General features: G+C 45.9%; 1 protein-coding gene across 10 annotated transcripts in view; it reads left to right on the forward strand.

The window, feature by feature from the left end:
- RRBP1 (ribosome binding protein 1) overlaps positions 1 to 20,022 on the forward strand; it is a 441,849-nt gene that overhangs the window by 337,407 nt on the left and 84,420 nt on the right. For all 10 annotated transcript variants that reach the window (XM_069607556.1, XM_069607549.1, XM_069607553.1 and 7 more), the window contains one exon: positions 4,569 to 4,649. In XM_069607556.1, the coding sequence (XP_069463657.1) occupies positions 4,569 to 4,649 (81 nt within the window). The remainder of the gene's footprint in view (positions 1 to 4,568; positions 4,650 to 20,022) is intronic.

Raw genomic sequence — 20,022 nt, forward strand, 5'->3', positions numbered from 1 at the left:
GAGGATAACTAAGAGTTCCTTCATACTCGAGTTAGCTTCAGATATTCTAGCATTATAGGTTTCACGTTTACCTAGGAGTATTTCCTTTTTATATAGGGCTGTGATGGTGCTGAGATTGGTTTTATTTTCCTTGGACGGTTGTGATCTCCAAGATATCTCACATTGCCTTTTTTTGGTAAGTAGTGTTTTTAAGTAAGGTGTGTCACAGGAGTTAAGATGGGCCTTAGGTTTTCTTTGTCTTAGTTTAAGTGGTGCTATTGAGTCTAGGGAAGTGATCATATTATATTCCTTGACCAAGATCCTTGCGTCGGGTACCAGGTTTTCTGGGATTGAGTGTAGGGAGGATAAGAGGTAGTAAGTTATTGCAGGTAATATTCTTTTTATTCCGGGTAGGAATAGGTGAAGCTGGCGATACCGGCACAGAGATGGGTTTTTCGGTGTCTAAGGTAAAGGTTATGAGCTAGTGATCCGTCCATATCTGAGGGGATATGGAGGAGATAAGACCTTGCAATTGTGGTCTGCTACCCAGTCCAGTGTTCTTCCTTTTATTATGTGAGGGTTGGAGCACTCTTTGGGAAAAACCTTGTTCCATTAGGATATTGGCCACACTTACTGCATGTCTCTTTAGGGTCATTGTAGCCTAGGTTCAGGTCCCGTAATAGTAGGACTTCAGATGAGTTTTTTAGGTTATTGGATACAATATTCGTCCTCATACGTTCCGATCAGGCCTGGGGGTCTGTATATCAGATGGATAGTGAGAGTCTGGGAGCTGTTTATATTAAGCTTGGCTGTCCGGTTCTCACATGATTCGATATCCAGGGAGGGCACTAGTCTAATCGGTAGGTTGTCTCTTGCTATAAGTGCAATACCTCCTCCCCGAGTTTCAACCCTGTCTGATCTTAAGATGGTATATCCGTTGGGAGTATCCAGAGAAAGGGCTGGTCCTGCAGCGGCATGTAGCCAGGATTCAGTGATTTCTAGGAAGTCGAGGTGTTCTGATTGTATGATATCTGCTATCTCAATTGCATGTACGACCAGAGATCTTGCATTTATTAAAGCGCCCTTGAGACTGGGGTTAGCTGAGGCTAGTATTGGGGAGCCTATTGCAGTTTGGATTTTAGAGGTATGGTGGTTAGTGGCAGTAATTGTAGGCCGGCATTTAGTTTTGGTAATACAAGTAGGAAGGGTAGGGTTAGATCTTTTGTTATTAGTAGCAAGGGTTCTAGCTAGTGGTTCATGGAGTTTAGTTAGTCTTGAATGGAGTCTTCCATTTCTATCAGTGGTGGAGCGAGGTTGGGCATTCTGTAGAGGTCCTTGTGTGATGGGTATTGATGGCCGTTGTGTACTCATGTTAGTAAGGGGTATGGCCATAGTGACGTTCTGGTTGTTATGGTCGAGGTGATCTATCAGTATTATCACTAAATAGGCAATAGCTATTAAGATAGTAAGGAAGGTCGTAGATTCCTTAGTGTGTGCATTTTTAGGTGAAGGAACTGTTGAAAAGTGGACCAAAGTTACGCTTGGAAATGGAAACAGTATTTTAGTTACTAGTACCAAGGTATGAGGTAGTGTGAGGCATAGAATATGTTAAACTAATTTAAGGTGGGCTCAAGGCAATGGCTGTTATAATTAGTCTAAAATAAACTAATTTCCGATAATGTACTTGAGTGAATGATGGCAATCTAGCGGGGGAGATCCGGCTACCATTAGGTATGCTAAAAACCTTAAAGTAGGATAGTGCTACAGTTATACTAATCGGCTAAATCCAACCGCAGTAAGCTGGGCAACATTGAACGGGTAGGACACTTATAAGTCTCCGCCCTATATAGAAGCGGTGCATAAATAAGCTATACATAGTGATGCATGTTGCGCATGAATGAGGCTGGACACCACGTGGTAATGCAGTACATGAATATACTAGACAGATAAGTATCAGCAGTTTTGCAAGTAAGGAGCATAGGCAACAACTATGCAGTACATGAATATACTTATTCAATTTAATATACGCTCAAATTCAGGCATAGTGGACACAGGCTGTATAGGGCATAGGCTAGCAGTGGTATATGCAGGCTAGTAATGTGTGGCAGCGTGTTGGAAGTATATCGCCATAACCTATCAGCATAAACAGGGAGGTCGGCATACCATGTTCAAATAATCATGGCATTCGCTCAGAGTGTATGAGGTGAGGGATAGGCACACATGTGTGAATTAATGTTGGTTGCCTCATGTGTAGCCGCTTATGCGTAGTACAAATGCAGGCACATGTGTCTTTGTAGTAGGTGTTGTTGGTAGTTTGCCAGTAGGGGTGAGAGTAGGATGGGGCTGGGGTTTGAACAAAAAGCAGTCGAACGAGTGTCTTACCGTGGGCTACGGCAGCCAGGCATCCGTACCTGGATGACTGGCTAGTCCGAGGGAAGTCGGCAGGCAGGCTTTTTCTCAACTAGAGAACACCTGCCTCCTACTGAAAAGGCTGGGCTTCTCGCTCAACTTGACGAAATCCCTTGGCACCAGTTCAGAAGCTGCAGTTCATCTGAGCATTCCTAGAAACTGGTAGGGAAGGCTTTTCCTCCCGAGGAGAGTCTGCAGCCTAGCCCAGATGGTGCATTTGTTTCAGAACCACATCACCCTTCCAGCGGCTTCCTTCCTACGCCCCTTGGGTCTCATGGCCTCCTGTATTTTTTTGTGCCTAGAGGTCAGGCTCCGTATGAGATCCCTCCGGTGGCTCCTGAGGAGCCATTGGTCTCAGTATCTGCGAGCGCTCATGGATCACCTTTCAGTGTCCAGCCAGATAGTCTGCAAACTCGGCTGGTGGAACATGCGCAGCTATCTTTTAGCGGTGGAACCCTTCTGGCCTCCTTGGCCCGAGTGGTCACGGATGCGTCTCCATTAGAAGCCAGGTGGCACATCAACAGGCTGGGGTGGGGGGCCATCAGGTTATCCCTGAGGGCTTACACCCCGTTTCTCAGAGGGAAGCGTGTCCTCATCCTGACGGACAACACGGTGGCCGTATACTACCTCAACAAGCAGGCCGGTGTGCACTCCTGCCCACTCTGTACAGAGACAATTCAGCTGTGGTTCTGGTTACGAGAGAACGAAATCTTGGTCTCATCTGGCAGAGGCAGAGAGCACCTTGGCGGATGCTCTGAGCAGGCAGTGCACTGTCTCACGAGGGGAAAGTGCGCCAGGAAGTCCTAGAGGAGGTCATCGCTCTCTGTTGCACCTCCGCAGTGGACATGTTCATCGCAAAGTCCAACGGGAAGTGGAAACAGTTTTGCTTGAGGGAGGTCCTAGCAAGCGGCGCACTGGGGGACACGTTTCTGGTGGATTGGAGCTTCCCTCGCCACTATGCCTTCCCCCGATACCCATCATCCCTTGGGTTCTCAGGAGGTTGAATAGATTTGGAGCAATCATAATCTTGATTGCCTCGGATTGGGCGATGAGAACGTGGTACTCAGATCTCCTGGATCCAACCATCTGTCCACCTCACTGGTTGCCTTGGCTTGCGGATCGCCTGACCCAGTCGGAGGATCTAGTGCTCCACCCGATACCGGATTCACTCAGCCTACATGCGTGGTTCCCCCCTGATTTGCATATGGTTTTTCCCCTTCTGTAATGGCTTGGCAGGCGAAGAACAGTCGTCTGGAGGGTTGCTCAGAGCAATGCCAGTGGTTAAGATTCATTCTAAACCTTCCAGCCATCACATCTTTGTTTTTGGAAGTGTCTGTGTGTCATCTCCAATGGCTATCATCTGATTTAGAGAAACTAAGAGTGTGTTTTGAAGTGTATTTTAATTGTTACATATAATGCTCCCTTCTCAAGAAGGCTTCTACAACTGACTGTGAAATAAACTAATTGTTTTATCAAGAAACCTTGAGTGTAAGTGTTCATTTGAATAACTGCTACTGTGAAACTCTGTCACATTACTGCTCACATGGACCCCGCTTGAGATAAGCCTGGCTGCTCAGCCACACTACCAACCTGTGTAGTTGAGACTTATACCAAAAGTTGGGTCCCTATTGCCAGGAGGTCAAGGTTATTGTAGTGCACCCAAAAGGTACTGCATACAATCTTGCCTAACAACGAGTGTTTAACACCCAATTCTAGTCTGTGACGTTGAGGGTTATATTGCAATGAAGTGCATCCTTTTTGTGTGGTAAGATAATGTGTGAGGGTAAAAGGACCCAATTGTTGGGCCTCAATCTCTTATACTGATTTTAGAAAAATTAATTTATTTTTAAATTCAAACTTAAATGCCCTTTTAGGATTGAAAATCGTTGGATTTGAACTTCTTTTGATACTTGGTTTGTAAAAATCTAAAAATATATCCTTTTTTAAAGTGCTTCTTCAAATGCTTGGTTGGCGTGATTATTTTAGTTTTTTGATTATGTTTAGGGATTCGTATTGCTTAATTTTTTTCATTTCTTTAAATTTTCCAGCGAAGTTCAGTAACGGCTTTGTAGCTATATCATACATTGTAGCTTTTGTAGACCATAGATGAATGCTTTCGTAACCTGTAAATTGGTTGTAATTGGCATATAAATACTTTCATTCTTCTCCTTTGATCTCAGGTGTATAGTGAATGGTTGCAAGAATTCAAGGAAAAAGCCCAGGAAATTCTCAGCCAGCAGACAGCGAAGACAGAGTATCCTGTAAGTACTGTGTCAAATCTACTGATGGCACAAAAGAAGTAAACCAATTTTTGAAGTGCTGTACCCTAAAACATGAACAGTAATTTCAGCAGATCCTGTCATTTTAATTGTTCCGACATGTTGTCAAAATAACTGCTACAAAATTAAACCTATGTTGTTTGTTGCATTTTTCTATTTGAGTGATAGTGAGCACCTGTGTAATGCTTGTGCAAAGTCCTTGTAAGCTTTGTACATGTACAATCTTCACTTGAGCCAATTATTATATACATCTCAAGACCTAAGTCTTGATTTCTGACGGAACTCTTCTAGGAACCCTTCTCCTCTCACTGGCAGATGCCCTATCCACTTCACAATTACGGGCAGTACTGTGAATGTGAGAGCTGGCCCTACCGTCAAGCGAGTAGTCCTCAAAGGAGCTCTGCAAGAGCCTCGGGGTGTACCTCAATTGAATCTACCACATTTGCACAGGGCCCGGTGTTCCTAATAGTAGAGGCACTTACACCTGCGACCAGTATACTACCCTTAAGAAAATAGTTTTGGGATTGAACAGGTATTGGAGCAGATGCTCTAGCATTGCTAGATTCCAAGGAAACCAACTCACCATTGGGCAAGGTATCTAAATAGAAGGACACCCCTGTGATGATCTCGTCTTCATAAGAAAAAAGCCAGATTCACAAAGAGCACCCGTAAAGTCTTACCCTTCCATTTGGGGTCCCCCTTCACGTGGTCCCTTGCTGCACAGGTCACACATGATCCACTGTATCTGTGAATGTAGGGAGGGTTAGAGCAGCCACTCTCATGCCTGGGATGATGAGTCCACTACCCTTTCCATGCTCATGTGACACAATCTTTTTAAAACATTGTGTGGCCCTTATAGGAGGATGTTTTATCTGTAGTCCCATCCTCTTTCCCTTTTTTGGCTTCTTCCCCTCCTCCTCCTGCTGATCGGAAACAGCTTTGTCCTTATGGGGTACTCTATGGGGGACCCCTAAGTAAATGGTTTATTTAAATACAAGTAGGCCAAGATGAATCTTGGGTAAATAATTTCTATCACATTATATATAAACACAATTATAATTTGTTTTTAAAATAATTTAGGGACTTAACCCAAAGTATTACATTAAGAAAAGAAGTCGAGGTTGGGTTAACCTATAACACATTCAGAATGCAATCAGCTATTATTGGGGAGGAACACCAAGTTAAACATACTTATTTAATACAGTCAGTAATCCAAGGGTAGTAATCCAAGGGTAGTAGACCCTGTCTGTTATGCAGTGACACTCAGAATCACATAATCAACCAACCTTGTTACCAGGATACTTTTTCTGAATAGTGGAACACTCCTTCAAGTAACAGTATATACCTAGAACTACATGTATGTTAACACGCAGTTATACTAGGTGAGTAAGACCTTTTTTGTGTAATATACAATTCCAGTTGCTTTTCAGCTCAGTGGAACACAGTCTAAGATGAGCAAGAACTCTTTACACTAATTTAGGATGCACCAGGCAGACCAATGTCAGCTACACTTAAAGAACACATTTCATGAATGACGCACAGCTATTCTAGGCAGGTAAAACATAATGTTGTAATATACTATTACAGTTGCTTTTCAGATCAGTGGAACAAAGACTGAGGTAAGCAATAACTAACTTATTGTAGGATGGCACACAGCTAATACAAGGTAGGTAAAACCTGTATACTTTTTAAAGGAACTATCAGCAACTTAAAGATTTGTATAGGTCTAAGACTGTTGGAATCTGTATAAAACAGACCAGGGAAAGCAAAACCCTGTTCTAAATGTTATTGAATGATTCAATGTTATTCTAGGTAGGTAAAACCTAAGGCAGACTCATTCTAAATTGACTATGCAGCAAGTTAGGGGAAGCAAGACCCAGTTGGGGAACGTATAAACCTATTCTCTGAAAGAAATACTTAGTGAAGCCAACAGCATTACTTTTGGGAAAGAGGCGCAACCAATTTACAGGTGAGTATATAACCTTATATATACTTTTCAGAATGGCACAACACACATTGAAGGTAAGTAAGAACTTTAGTGACTGTTCACTGAGTGACAGTTACCAACCAACTCTTTCACAAGTAAGTAGTTTTAAACATTTGCTATACTTTTCAAGACAGAATCCTTTACTTATCAAGTCCTTCCCTAGTCTACTGCATGAGTTCACTCAGAGCTAGAAGAGGGACCCTAGTGGTCTAGGAGCCAGCTGTAGGCACGGTGAGTCAGGCTTCTGTTTCAGGCCAAAGATTGGGTTCCTGTGGAAGACTGTTCAAGCAAGCAAGTAATTCACTTTAAAGTTAGATAGGGTCCAGGGTCTTCTGAGAAGACCCCCTACGAGAAGTCCAGCAGTGGGCCTAGGTGAACTGGATGAGAGGACTCCAATCACAAAAAAAAATCCCAAAAGTTTTACAGAAATCTCGCAGGCTTAAGGTAAGTAGATACCCCAGCCAACACAGTACCTCAGCACAGAAGAAGAGGTGCAGCAGGAAGACTTCGGGATCTGCAGCCAAAAAACCCAGTCAGTGGATTACTTTGTCATGAAGATGGAAGACAGGACTTTGGAAGGGATTTGGTAGCCGGGATCAATGGAGAAGGCAGCAGGCAAGATTTCTCTTTGTGGCTAGATGCAGCTCTGGTTTTGGTGCCCTTTTCAAGAGCCAGAAGAAGACTGAATATCGCTGGAAGGATTCTCGTTATTTGTAATGTCCAGCACTCTGATGAGGGGACTTTTATATTGAACTCGATTCATGTCTTTGGAGGTCCAGCAGGATGCCCACAAAGTTTCAGCACGATTCAGAAGACTGCACAATGGCTTGAGGTCCCAGGGTATTGGGGTATTGCAGCTCCGCATGGTCACACCACGACGTGTGATGGCTCAAAATGTTGGTCTTCTGAAGTCTAGTGGGTCTCACCAAGCTTTGGCTCTGTCAGGGATTGTCTGTTTCCGGATCCCCAGGTCGATTGGAAGGAAGGATAACGGCAGGCTCTGGTTACACAGCATGCTCTCTGTTTGGTGGCAATCCCCTCAGCCGCATTTTCTTCCTTGTCCTTTTCGGTTCCCGTGGTCCACTTGTAAGCGGCTTCCAGGTTATGAGTTTTTATCAGGAACTACAGCACAACCTCGCCATTCCCTCCCTGCATTTTACAGCAAGGGGCGGTCTGGCTGTCGCAGTAAGTCAGGGGATGAGCCAAAATGAAGCGTGTCTCAAGGCTAATTGGACCCACCAGCCCAAGGGAGGAAGTCGTCCTGCACGGATCTTCTGTGTCAAAAAGAAAAAAGGATCAGCACAGCTTCAAGGCTACACTAGCGCCCTGGCAGGTGCTGCTGGTGTCTCTGCTCGTCCCCTTCTTCGAGTATGATGTTCCAGTGGTTGACTCTGCGTGTAGTCCCAAAAGCCTCCCCGTTTATGCAATGTCCCATTGATTCACAGCCCGACAGCTGTCAATCACACAGGGGGGGTCGTCCTCTAGGACAGCCACCCGGCCAGTTGGAACTGGTTTCGGTCAGACATGCCTACAAACAAAGGCCAGTGAAGTTTCAGGCTCCTCCCTCACTTCTGCCTTCCCACGCACACTGGAGCCTTTGGCGGGCTTCACGGCTCATGCCCACCAAAGGCAAAACACACAAAGAACTCAAACCTAGATTAAACAGAGTAAAGCCATGAAGGGACAAACAACCCAGAAATGGCGAGAAAAGAATACGTGGGCCAAGTTGGAAAACTGGTCACTCATAGGCGCTGTACTGCAGCTGAGAAATCAGCCTGCTAGTACCCTGCGCAAAGGTTGTAAAAAGGAACCACTGCCACCAGCCATTCAAGTTTAGTTAAAGTAACAAAAAGTTGCATGAAAAGTGGCATAAGGAATTACTATGTAACCACCCAGCAATCCAGATAGGGTAGTGTGTGCTGGACCCACAAAAGGAAAAGGTAAGTACGATTAAAAGCTATTTTAACTATTCTTGGGAACTGTAGTTCACACAAGAAAATGTATTTAAACATGAAGAGAAGTCCAACGGATTTCTCAGTGGCACTGCACAGAGGGTGCTGTGTGTCACTATGCAAGAAACAGTTACCTATTGAATTTACCAGACTATGCAGTTAAAAATCTAAGTCCGAGAAAAACACTTGAGTAGCAAAAAGTACTATTAACTCAGGAGGTTAAAAATCAAAAAGATCTGAGATTCTAGCAAAAGAGCTCAGGGTCTCTAAGGTTAAAGGGAATTGGCACATAATCTGAAAATTCTCCCTAACTGGCATCCGTCTGCACGAGAGCTATTGCCAGATCCACTGAAGTGCCTTTCATCTGTTGCCAAAACCTGAGAAACCAGTGAGTGGGTCTGCTTTCGCTTCACGGCTGGAACCGTCCTGCAGCAACTCTTTCTTCAACTAAAAGTACTGTCCTACCGCTGGTACATCTTACCTGTGGGTTGCTTGCTTGACCCTGTGTCGTCCTGGGGTCTTCAGATAATTGTATCTCGCAATCATCCAGGTCTCCCATAGTGTTATGTTGGGGTGGACCACCCATTGTACTACAACCCTCCCTTAGGACACTGGTACTTGGGGCAATCCTACAAGGGAATACCCTGATTCCCTTGCCTTTGTAAAACTAACTTTACTTACCTGAAATATTGAAATAGACTCCTGCTGGACTTTGCCATACTGAACCTTTTTACCCTGCCTTTCCTGCTCCACCCCTGGCCACTGGTGGCTCAGTGGCCCAGCTGAACACCGGGAGACACACATAAGATGGGGTTGGACTCATTAAGGCATGCTGGAATAATGTTATTAAAAGTTATACAAGTTTGGAACAGTTTGCATCTGTTTTAGATGGTTTTACTAAATGATTTGTTACTACCAATGTTATTCTAAAGTTACTAGAGCTGTGATTTATTATCCAAAGAAAACTCCAAAGTGATCTTATATTACCTTAATGTTTTGAAGTACTTACTTGACTTGTGAATTATCACCTCTGCCTTTAATGTATTTTTTTTATATAACTCGTAGGTGTATTCGTGTTTTAAGTTCTTTGTACCTCACTACATTCCTCCTCCCTCCTTAGAATAAGTACGGCTGCTTGCCATTTTACCAAACCTTTCTGTGGTTCAGGCCTGAACTAAGAAGTGTTCACCAAAGGTTGTGTTTTCCAAGTGCTTTCACAGACATCAACTTTTCTAAAACTCTAACAGTGCCTAAAGACAAGCTAATGGCAGCAAATAAATTTGTACCATTTGCATTATTTTTGGTGTGCACATTTGTGTTTACTGTTTTTGGCTACTAAACGTGGCTAGTGTTCTAAAATGGCTGTGCTGCAATAATTTTGCTTGTTTTTTGGCCTTTTTGTAGTTTGGCCTTCTTCTTGCCTTCTCAGCCCAGGAAAGCTAAGGTCATGCACTTGCCCAGGAAAGCTGTAGCTTCATGGACTAGTGAGCATTTGTGTGTGGGGACCTGGAAGTGGGCTGTAACGGTCTAGTTCCAATTGGTGCCAGAAAGTCTGGGTATTTGACACATGTGAAAGCAGTAGTTGTCACTAATTCGACAAGTACTGGCTGTTTGAATGCTTCAAATCCTTACTGTTGGTGGTGTGGAGAATCCTGTGGATGACCCACTAGAACACTGCCTAGTGGCCAGGAGTGGGCAAACGCTAACTGATCACAATCCTGGGGGTGGTGTACTGTGGGTGGATCACCTTGGTGGAGACTAGGCCCAGAGCGGTGGGGTGATTTCACAGGGTAAGACGCAGTATTTCTCCTTGGAGAGGGATACTCTTGCCACTGGGTTAAAGGAGAAATTGGCTTATTGTCAATTTAAAATATCTCAAACTCCTGCTAGAGATGGAAAGATAAACTCTAGGTATAACCCAACAAAGTACCATATTTGAAGAACAAGTCTTTTGCCTCTCTAAAAAGAGATATCCTCCCCAATGCCAAAAGTATACCAAAAGGGATGATGGAAATGTGGTCTTTTCGCTCAGATGCTCATGAATATTCCTCGTCGCCAGGCTGGGAATCCTTGGTAAAAGAAAAAACAGCTTGACTTTCACTTACAAACTGTATTCTCTAAACCAATCCCTGTCTCTGGGTCATACTGCCCCCATCGAATGACTGCCCTCTCCCTAAGCCCCTCCTCTGGCAGCCATCTTCAGATTTGCTAAGCACGTTAAAGTCAGTATGACCAAGAAGAGCCGCAGTGGCGACGAGGGAGGGTATGCATGTGAATCCATGCCAGACCCATGGAGAACAATAGTTACAGGTAAGTAACTTGTTCCTTCTCCAGCATGGGGTTTGGCATGGATTCACATGCTCATGAATAATGAATACATAGCAGTACAGCATTACGCTACCACAGAAGGTGTCTGGGGTTGCTTGTATTTCCGTGCAGAAGGGACCTGGCCTAGCAGTTCGGGCTGGGTTGCTACCATTGGTAGCAGTACCGGACTAATTTGCATATGGCTGGACCCCTTTTGCAATGGCACATATGGGCTAAAAAACGGTGGCGTGGAAGGTTGTCCAAAGCAATGCGATTGATTCATATAAGACCTTCCATCCACCACTTTTGTTGTTATATTTTTACTGTTTTCCTGTAAGCCATGTAATTGGGTTGGCTAGACCCTCTTGGGTATCCTAGCTTTTTTTCCTTTGCCATATGTACTGGAAAACATTTTGTTGCAGGCGTGAGACAGGTTTCTGTGGAATCTCTACCAGTATGGTCGAGCAGAAGTAGAGGAATCGAGGGAGGAGATTAATTTTACAAGCCGTGATCCGTCCCATCAATGAAATCTCCTGGACGGACCTCCTTTCAAGGTCTGCTTCCAATTCCTTGAAGAGGGGAGGGAAATTGGCTGCATACAACTCACCTGGGAAAGCTGTGATATGGACCACCAGGTATTCTATGGATTTCTTGCTCCAAGTAATTGGGCAGATCGGTTGTAAAGAGAGTAGCTCTCGTGTGGTTAGTCCCACCCCCAGGGCTGCAGATTTAGTGTAGTTTATTTCTGTTAGGGAGATTTATCTTTTTTATGCTTCATCCCCTCTTCTAGTGAGACCCCCAGCACTTTTTGCTGGACTTCTGGGCCTTTTTCTTTATATCCTGAATGAGTGGAGCCTTTTTACACTCCTGCATTCTTATGGGCTCTTTATTTTGGAAGTCTATTTGTATTTTACCTGTACTATGGAGTCTGCCTGCTCCATAGCTCTTAAAGGCATCTGTTTTTTTTACTACTGCAGCACACAGCTCCTTATGGGCAATGTTGCTGAGGACACTTAGGGTCCTCCTTTAAGACTCCTTTTTCTATATCCTCAAGTAACTACCGTTCTTAAGGATGGAGAGATACTTAGTATCTCACCCAAAACTCTATAGTCTGAGAGCTTGGCACACACCACCTTCAGTGGAGTGCCAACTGGATACCTAGTATGCCCCTTCTCTCAGCTCATGTGACTTTTTAGTCACATAGACAAACTCCTAATTATGGCTGGTGGCAGTGGCTGTGTTTTACCAACTATTGTGTAGTTTTTATACTGCAAGCTATGACCGTGCTTCCCTTCTTTTTTCGCCATTACTAGCGTGGTTTTTCTTTGTTAGCCCTTCTACCGTTTTGCCTTTAGCGACTCCAGAGTGTCTGGGCAGGCAAGAAGTGGGTGATGAGTTTTCCACTCCCCTGTCATTTGTCTGCCAGAGTGCCTGAATAAGAACAGCTCCCACTGGGGGTCTGGCTGTCCTGTAAATTACTGAGCGAGATTGCAGAGGAGTGTGCTGGAACTGTATAAAAGGTGAGGCATCTGTAGTGAAAAGCAAGTTGACCACTGGAGGCTGAAGTAACTGAAGAAGACGACCAGAGACGCCTGCAGACCCTTTGCAACACTGTGAAGTGACCACTGCTGTCCTGACCCCAAATTTCTGTGTGCCAGAGGAGCCCCGAAAAGGTCGGCTCCTTCCCTTTTGGCTGGTGGGAACAACCAGTCCCAAGACTAACTTTGAATTGAGCCATCTCCCGAGGTCCTAGGAGTTTCCAGAGCTGTGGAATCCTAATACCAAGAGATCTGCTGCCCATTTCGATTGCATCATCATGGAAAGGCCAAATCATCCAAATCTTTGCTAAACCCATAAGGACACTCCAGTGATCCGATACAACTCACCCAGACCCCCTCACCGGAGTGTGGGACTGCAGGAAGCGAAGAAGATTGACCGGACGATCAGTGTCCTTTGTTGGTGCTGCAGAAAAGGCACCAAAACTGCAGAGTGAACTAAGAAGTTGTTGAAAGTCGTGCTAAAGGTCCTTCCTCGAGGCTGCTGCTGAGAGATTCTGTCCATTGTCCTCCCTTCAACCATCAGACCAACGAATCCGGAGGTCGGGTCCAGAGCAGCAACATCGCAGAGCATCCAGCACAAACATTTTCTTCTAACCTAAGGTACTGTGGGGAAAAAGGCATTGCTTACTGGATTCCAAGAAGTTGCTCCGAGCGTTGGAGTGCAAGTAGAGGTGTCCAGGGCAACCCCCTTTTACCTCAGACCCAAGCCGCTGCTTGTGTCCCCTTCTCGAGTCCGTTTTAAGGTCTCCCTTGTTTGTTGATAACTTGCTGCTTCAATAGCACTAGAAACAGGAAGAAATCCACAGGAACGCTTTGTTTTCTGTTGTTTGTCAGGACTTTGGGGCTCTCTCCAAACGGCCTTTAAGTAGGGTTGCAATTTTGGACCTAAAAGACTTGCTGTGCGAAGAAACGCTCTTTAGAACCTTGAACCAGGCTAATGTTACACCAACTAACCATTTTCCTCCCTTTAAGTGACTTTACTGTAGGTGTTTGCAGAGTAAATGTATTTCTGTATGAACTGTTAAAAACCGCAGGTCACTGATAATACGCTAACCTTGTCTTTTACCTTTCTAACGTTGTTACAAATGTAACTGCTGTAAGGAACTCATGGTGGCAACAGGAAAGAGACAAGTGAATATGATTAAAGGGTGTTTATTAAACAGTAGGCGGGTTGGAAAAACAACTAATCTAACCTAAATCTAAGATGGGAAGAAGTTTCGACCATCAAATGAAAAATAAGGCAGTCCTTGTGGCGTCTGGTCAAAGTAAAAGGCCCTATGCAAAAACAAAAAACTATAGACAGTCCTTACAATTAATATAGAAAGACTATGGGATTGGGTTTTCAATAAAGAAAGCAGTGTTCTCAAATAAGTCAGGATGGGGTTAGCCAGGGGTCTCCTTTCCCCAAGTTTTAAGCACGGGTTAAGGTGGCACTCCTGGGCACAGCACATGCTCGAGCTTTCCCAGCATGAGCTGAAGGCTCCCTTGCAAGTATCAGGTTCTTCCTTGGATAAGTCTCTTTTCACAAACAGTCTCAGCCCTTGAAGACCTTGTTAGGCAAGATTGTATGCCTTTGGGTGCACTACAACAACCCTGACCCCCTGGCAATAGGAACCCAACCTTTGGTATAAGTCTGTACTACACAGGTTGTTGGTGTGTTGAGCATCCAGGCTTATCTCAAGAGGGGTCAATGTGAGCTGTAGGGGAGTTACAAAGATTCACAGTGACCAGTATTTAAATAAGCTCACACACAAGGTTTCTTGATTAAGCAATTATTAAACAGTCAGAGTAAGCCTCCCTCAGAAGGGGGCAATATAAAGCAACACGCAAATATACTTCTAGATACACACTCTTAGTTTTCTAAATCAGTAAATACCCTTTTGGGATGGCCCACAGACGCTACCTACCCCCTCAGGTGACTTCAATAGTTAGGGTGCTGGGGACAATAATAGATCACTGTTCAATTTATAATATTATTGAGAGGATTGTCAAAAGAAAAGGTATAAGACAAGTATTCACACAATTATTCTTAAGCAGGTAAGTACTTTTAAAATAACCCCCCAATGCAAAGTCAGTTAACGCCTTTCTGGAAGTAAGACAACACATAAGCAGAGGAGAGAAGAGCCATTCAGGAAGCCAGGACAGCCAATGTTAAGTTAGCGAAAGTAAAGGTGAACTGAAGCACTTCTTGCAGGTAAGAAAGTCTTGCACAATGTTTTAGAAGTCTTTGTAGAATAAGAAGAAATCAAAGTAGGCAAATTAACAAGGGGGGTCCTGGGAGTCCCTCTGCCAGACATTAGTCCTGGTTACGAGAGACTTACCCAGAGTCTTTAGCTCACTATCCTTCACAGAGCAGAAATATCCTAAACATATCAGTCTTTGTCCTGCCCTGGGGCAGTCCAGCACCGAAATGCTAGGCAATTCTCCTCTGAACAAGAGTACCAACAGCATCCCCAGACACGTGTTTCGGTCTGGTTGGACCTCATCAGTAGGGAGGAGCTACGCCTCTCTAAGAATAGTGTAGCCGATTAGGCTTGTGAGGTAAATATGCTGTTAGCAACTTTAAAGATGTAACCAAGACAAGTCTCTGAGGACACGTGCAGTTACACGACCAGAGGCAAGTTCTCTTAGACTGTACAGTATCTTTAGGTTGAAGAAAAGTGCAGCAGATGGCTTCTGTTCCTGTGCAGCTCTGCAGATCCTGGTGTTCCTGGACCTCAGTCGTGTGGACAGGAGGGAGGACTTCAGGGGACTCCTGCACTGCAATGGGATGGTCACCGACCGCAACCGGCAAGCCTCAAACAAGTGGCACTTCGGCGTTTCAGCTCCTTGTGTCTACCGCTGATAGCAACACTGCGGTTCCTGGCTGTCGAGATGGGCTTTCCTTGCATCTGGGGTCCAGCACTCTGTTGAGGTGGCTCCGGCTCGGTCAGTCCTGCTTCCTTGGAGTCCGGATGATCTTCCTGGAGCTCTTGGCCATCTTAAAATCAACGCACACGATCTGGTGTTCCTCTACCTGGCTATTCGGTTCCAGCAGCAACTACAGTGGAATTTCAACCAGCTCCGAGAGGATTTCCAGGTGGCTTACTTTGTAGCTGATTGGTCCCAACTCAAGGGGAGAAGTCGTCCTTGCAGGGCTTCTCCAGTCAAAACTAAATTGAGTTTCAGCATTGCAGCAGGGCTTCACCAGGCACACCAACGGTCCAGGAGTTACAGCAGGCATCCTCTTCAAGTTCTTCTTTGGATTCCTTCATCCAGTGGTCAACTCTGCCATCCAAGCCTAAAAGCCTTTTATGCAGGTTTCTCCTATCCATTCCAGCCCAGCTGTCAGTCGCCCAGCAAGGGTGGCTGTCCTTGCCGGACAGCCAGCCGGCCAATCACCTAAGAGTGCATTCCTGCTTCCTTGTAGACTAAGCACAGGGAGTTTCGGGCACTTCCCTCGCTTCCTGCCCTGCCAGACACCCTGGGCCAGAGGCAGACTTTACGCATGAATCCCGCCAAAGACAAAATTAACAAAGGGACCAAACCTGCCTTGGCGCGCAGAGTAAATTTCAAGAAGGACCTTTCCACAAAGAAATGGCAAAAAAAGACGACCAGGGCCATTTTGACAAAAATTGCACCCTTGGGTACTTTACTACAGCTCTGAACGCAGCTTGCAGTAAAAGCACACCACAGTAGTTAAAAGTAAACCACTGCCACCAGCCATTAATTTAGGAAAGAGTAACCTAAAAATGTTATGAGAAGCTAGACAAAGGGGATAATAAGTAATTGTAAAATAGTGTGTGCTGGGTCTAGAAAGTTACAATATAAGTGAAGTCAATTTCACTCCACTGCTCTTGGAAACAGTAGTTCATCCAAGAGAAGGTTTTTAAACCTTGGGAAATCTAGGACTTCACTGTGCCACTGCACTGAAGGTGCTCTGTGACACAATGTAAATAGATGATGCCTATGGAGTTTGTCAGACTCCACAAACAAAAGAAACAGAGTTCAAAATCACATTAAAAGACATGAGAGAGAGGGGAAAAGGGTCTCGCTCTCTCCAGGTTAAAAATTAAAGTCCTCAAAATACAACAAAGTTGCTTGGGGTCTCTAAGGTAGAAGGGAATAGGCACATTTCTGAGAATTCTCCCCAACAGGTTCGCATCCCCAGTTTACACTGCCGGTAAGCAGCAGTGTGTGCTAGGAGTTGTCCCCTTACTACTGTTTCATAGCATCCCATGTGACTGCCGTTGATGTGAGTTTGGTGGGATTCTCTCTGAAATGATCATAAATAGCTTTTGCTATCCCATCCCTAAGAGCCATGTCATTTAGAATTGGGTAGTGGGTGCCCCAGGGTGTGTGTGGGGGTGTGGAAGGGAGGGGGAAGGCCAGGGACGAGGGGCAGGGTCACAGATACGGATGCCTAGGAGAACCGGAGTGTGGTCCGACAATATTCTAGGTTCGATAGTTACTCCATCGAAATATGCAATAAGCTGAGGAGTAGCTAAGAAGGTACATTCGGAAAGAAGTGCAGGGGACATGAGTGAGAAAAAGGAAAAGTCACTTTCACCCAGATGCAGCACCCTCCAGGTGTCGACCACCCCAAAAGCACCGAAGAAATGGAGCAGGCACAAGGCGATTTTAAAGTCTCTTGACGTTGGATCAATGAGGATCAGGGACCCCATTGAATTCTCCCGTAATTATCTGACCTGCTAGAAAGGGGAGACGTGTGGATTCCAGCTCTTGCAGGAAGGTTTCTTGCCCCTCCTTGGGGGTGTATACTGAGATCAGAGTGTACAGTTGACCATCGAGCAGCCCCTTAACCCCAGTGTTGCTGCCCTCTGGGTCATGCAAGGTTTCCAGTTCCATAAACAAGGTCCCACTGGCCAAGAGGATTGCAGAACCCTTTTTTTTTCGAGCCGCTGGAGGCATGGAACTGGCTTGGGAAGATTCTGCTCTGCAGGGGGACAAAGTCAACTGGGACCAGATGAATCTCCTGTAAAAATACCACTGAGCTTTTCAAATCTTTCAGGCGCTGTAGATTATTGACGTTTCATCTGTGAGTTCAGGCCTCTTACGCTGAGAGAGATATGAAATTCAGCTTCCGATGGGCTACGGGGCATCAGTCGAGGGCCAACTGAACAAAAACGTGAGCATTAGGCCCCAGTGGCTTTGTAGTGACATTGCACGTGTGGCCGTGCATGGACCATGTGATGCCAGAGTCCCTGTGTAACTTAAGTACTGCACGATGCCGGCTCCTCATTAGATGGTTACCGGGCAGGGGAACCTCGCTTAAAGGCCGCTGGGCATTGGTCAGGTCTATGGAAGGGGCTTTCCGGGCTTCCTTCCTTTGGTCACCTTTGCCCATGTAGTGCATCTTGGTTTAGGAACGTCTTTCCCAGGGTATGTGCAAGGTTTTGTTAACTGCCCCTCCTCCTTTTCTAGGCCCCTCCTACCCCATCAGAATCTACTCTGCTTCTTCCAGGGAGCCAATCCTGCGACTCTCATATCCAGCGTGAACTGCAGGGTCGAGGGGGAACAGCCATCGGTACCGACGTTTTGATCTTGCAGAAATAGTCAGTGGTCTGAGTGACCACCTCTTCTGTACTGTCGTCGCAGCCAGGTCTGTAAATACTTGCAAAAAGGTCCTCTGGAAAGTTATTCCATCTCGTGAATGGCTAGCCATCTGGATTTCTCCTTTTGCGGTAAAAAAGTGAACTTGCCTTATGGCATCTGGCGGGGCATCCGAGGACAAACTCCTGCAGGTTAGTAGCCTACGAGTGCGGTCCAAAAGCAGCATCGACTTGCTAAGTGCGGCAGAAGGGTCTGGAAAAAGTCACCTATATATTCGACCAATGATTGATCTGAGACCGAGGAGGGCACCCCTTTGAGTCTTAGGTTGTGTGTGCAAGCTGTGTTTTCCATAACCTCCTGCTTATTTTCCGTGGTTTTGCTTCTCTCTTCTTGTGCCTGGATCCTGTGCTGCATCTCTATCGTTGATGAATGGTCCACCATCTGGTCCTCCACTTCCCCAAGCCTTCGCTCAGACTCCGGGACTTGATGATCCAAACAATCCATCTTTGTTGAAAGCACTGCCATTCAATTTCGAAATTCTGCCTTGATTTTGGTCATGGAGAGTATAATCATCCTTTGTGGCTAATTGTGCAGCGTACGGTCTGGAGACTGAGCCTGAGCCTGAGCCTTCGCTGCCCCCACCTTCTTCTCTCTATCCTGTGGCTGCCACATCAGGGCAGTCTTTTGTGACTTCTGCTGCTTGGACATGGCTATATAGCAGTACCTGCACCACAGTGATCCCTCCACTGGGCTTTCGGTGGTTGTCCAGCTGTGTTTACCCAGGCGACAGCCCTGGGGTCCAATCCGCCCCAGCACCACCAGGGCTAGATGGTGAAGAGCAGGAGCTCCCCACTTCCCCAGGACTCCCTCCTCCCAGGCCGTTGCACCCTGCGATCCGGAGGACCAGCGAGGACAAGATTGCATCAGGCACACCTCCAGTCACTGCTCCCTCTCCAATGCTTTTCGTTGGGCTCGACTATCAATTTCTCCCCCAATCCTGCAGACCAACCGGCAGCGTTAATCTGATATCCACCTAACTCTGCAATCATGGTGCTGACTCACTGCTATGGCGCGCGATAAGCGCAGTTCTCCCGGAGGGTTTCTCCCGCATTCCGGCCACTAGGGGACTCCACAGCTAGATGGTGCTGCTGGCTGGATCCCCGAGCCTCCCAAGTCTGAGGAGCCGGCATCACCCGCTCCAAGACTGTGTGCAGGAGACGCTCCCTGATCACAGGGAAGATGAGCTGTCTGTCGCTGTAGCCCCACTGCCGCTCCGCGGGACTCTGGGAGGAGCAGGTCGGGCAATGGAAGGCTATCTTCCTCAGTGGGTAGGTGCCATCTTGGAAAACTGCCATGCCTGCAATAACTCCTCACTCTGGCTTATTACTGCTTCGGTGCCCAGGCCTGGTGCGCCGTCTGCATCACCGCCTGTCGCCCCCTCCTTCACTACCGGTGGGAACGGGAGTTTTTGCTGCGAACTCTGGCTTTGCACAGAGGCCATCAGTGATGCGACCGCACAGTCGCGCCGCAAGCACGCTCCAGAACAAACTTTGTTTATAATTGTTGAAGTCATGGAAAAGACAAGCATTACCCAAGCCTTTTAGACACAGCATTCCCAAGGTTAAACCAGCCCAATTAAGAAATGAACACTGTGGTTTTGGAGTTGTTGAAGCTGTTGTAAACCCTGGGTCCCCTGATACAAGGGTGACAGGGATATCAAAGGCTGGAAGAGTGGTAGTACAGTTTTGGATTAACTACTGGACACAAAGGTGAATCTATAGCTGGGAAAGGGAGCTGGCTGTTTGTTTGAAAAATTAATCGAGAATCTGTGAAGCTGAGACTGGAAAAGCAGAGACAGAAGCTGTCCAGGAGCTCAGACAGATTTGTGTGGTAGCTGCAAGACTGAAAGGAAAGTAAAAGAGGCTGCCCTTTCTTACAAAACAGAGATGAGTGCCTTGCCAACCTGTAGGGGTTGAGGAGTCTTGTATAAAGTGGCT

This window comes from Ambystoma mexicanum, chromosome 4q, assembly GCF_040938575.1.
Source record: "Ambystoma mexicanum isolate Mex_15411 chromosome 4q, UKY_AmexF1_1, whole genome shotgun sequence".
NCBI classification, from domain to species: domain Eukaryota; kingdom Metazoa; phylum Chordata; class Amphibia; order Caudata; family Ambystomatidae; genus Ambystoma; species Ambystoma mexicanum.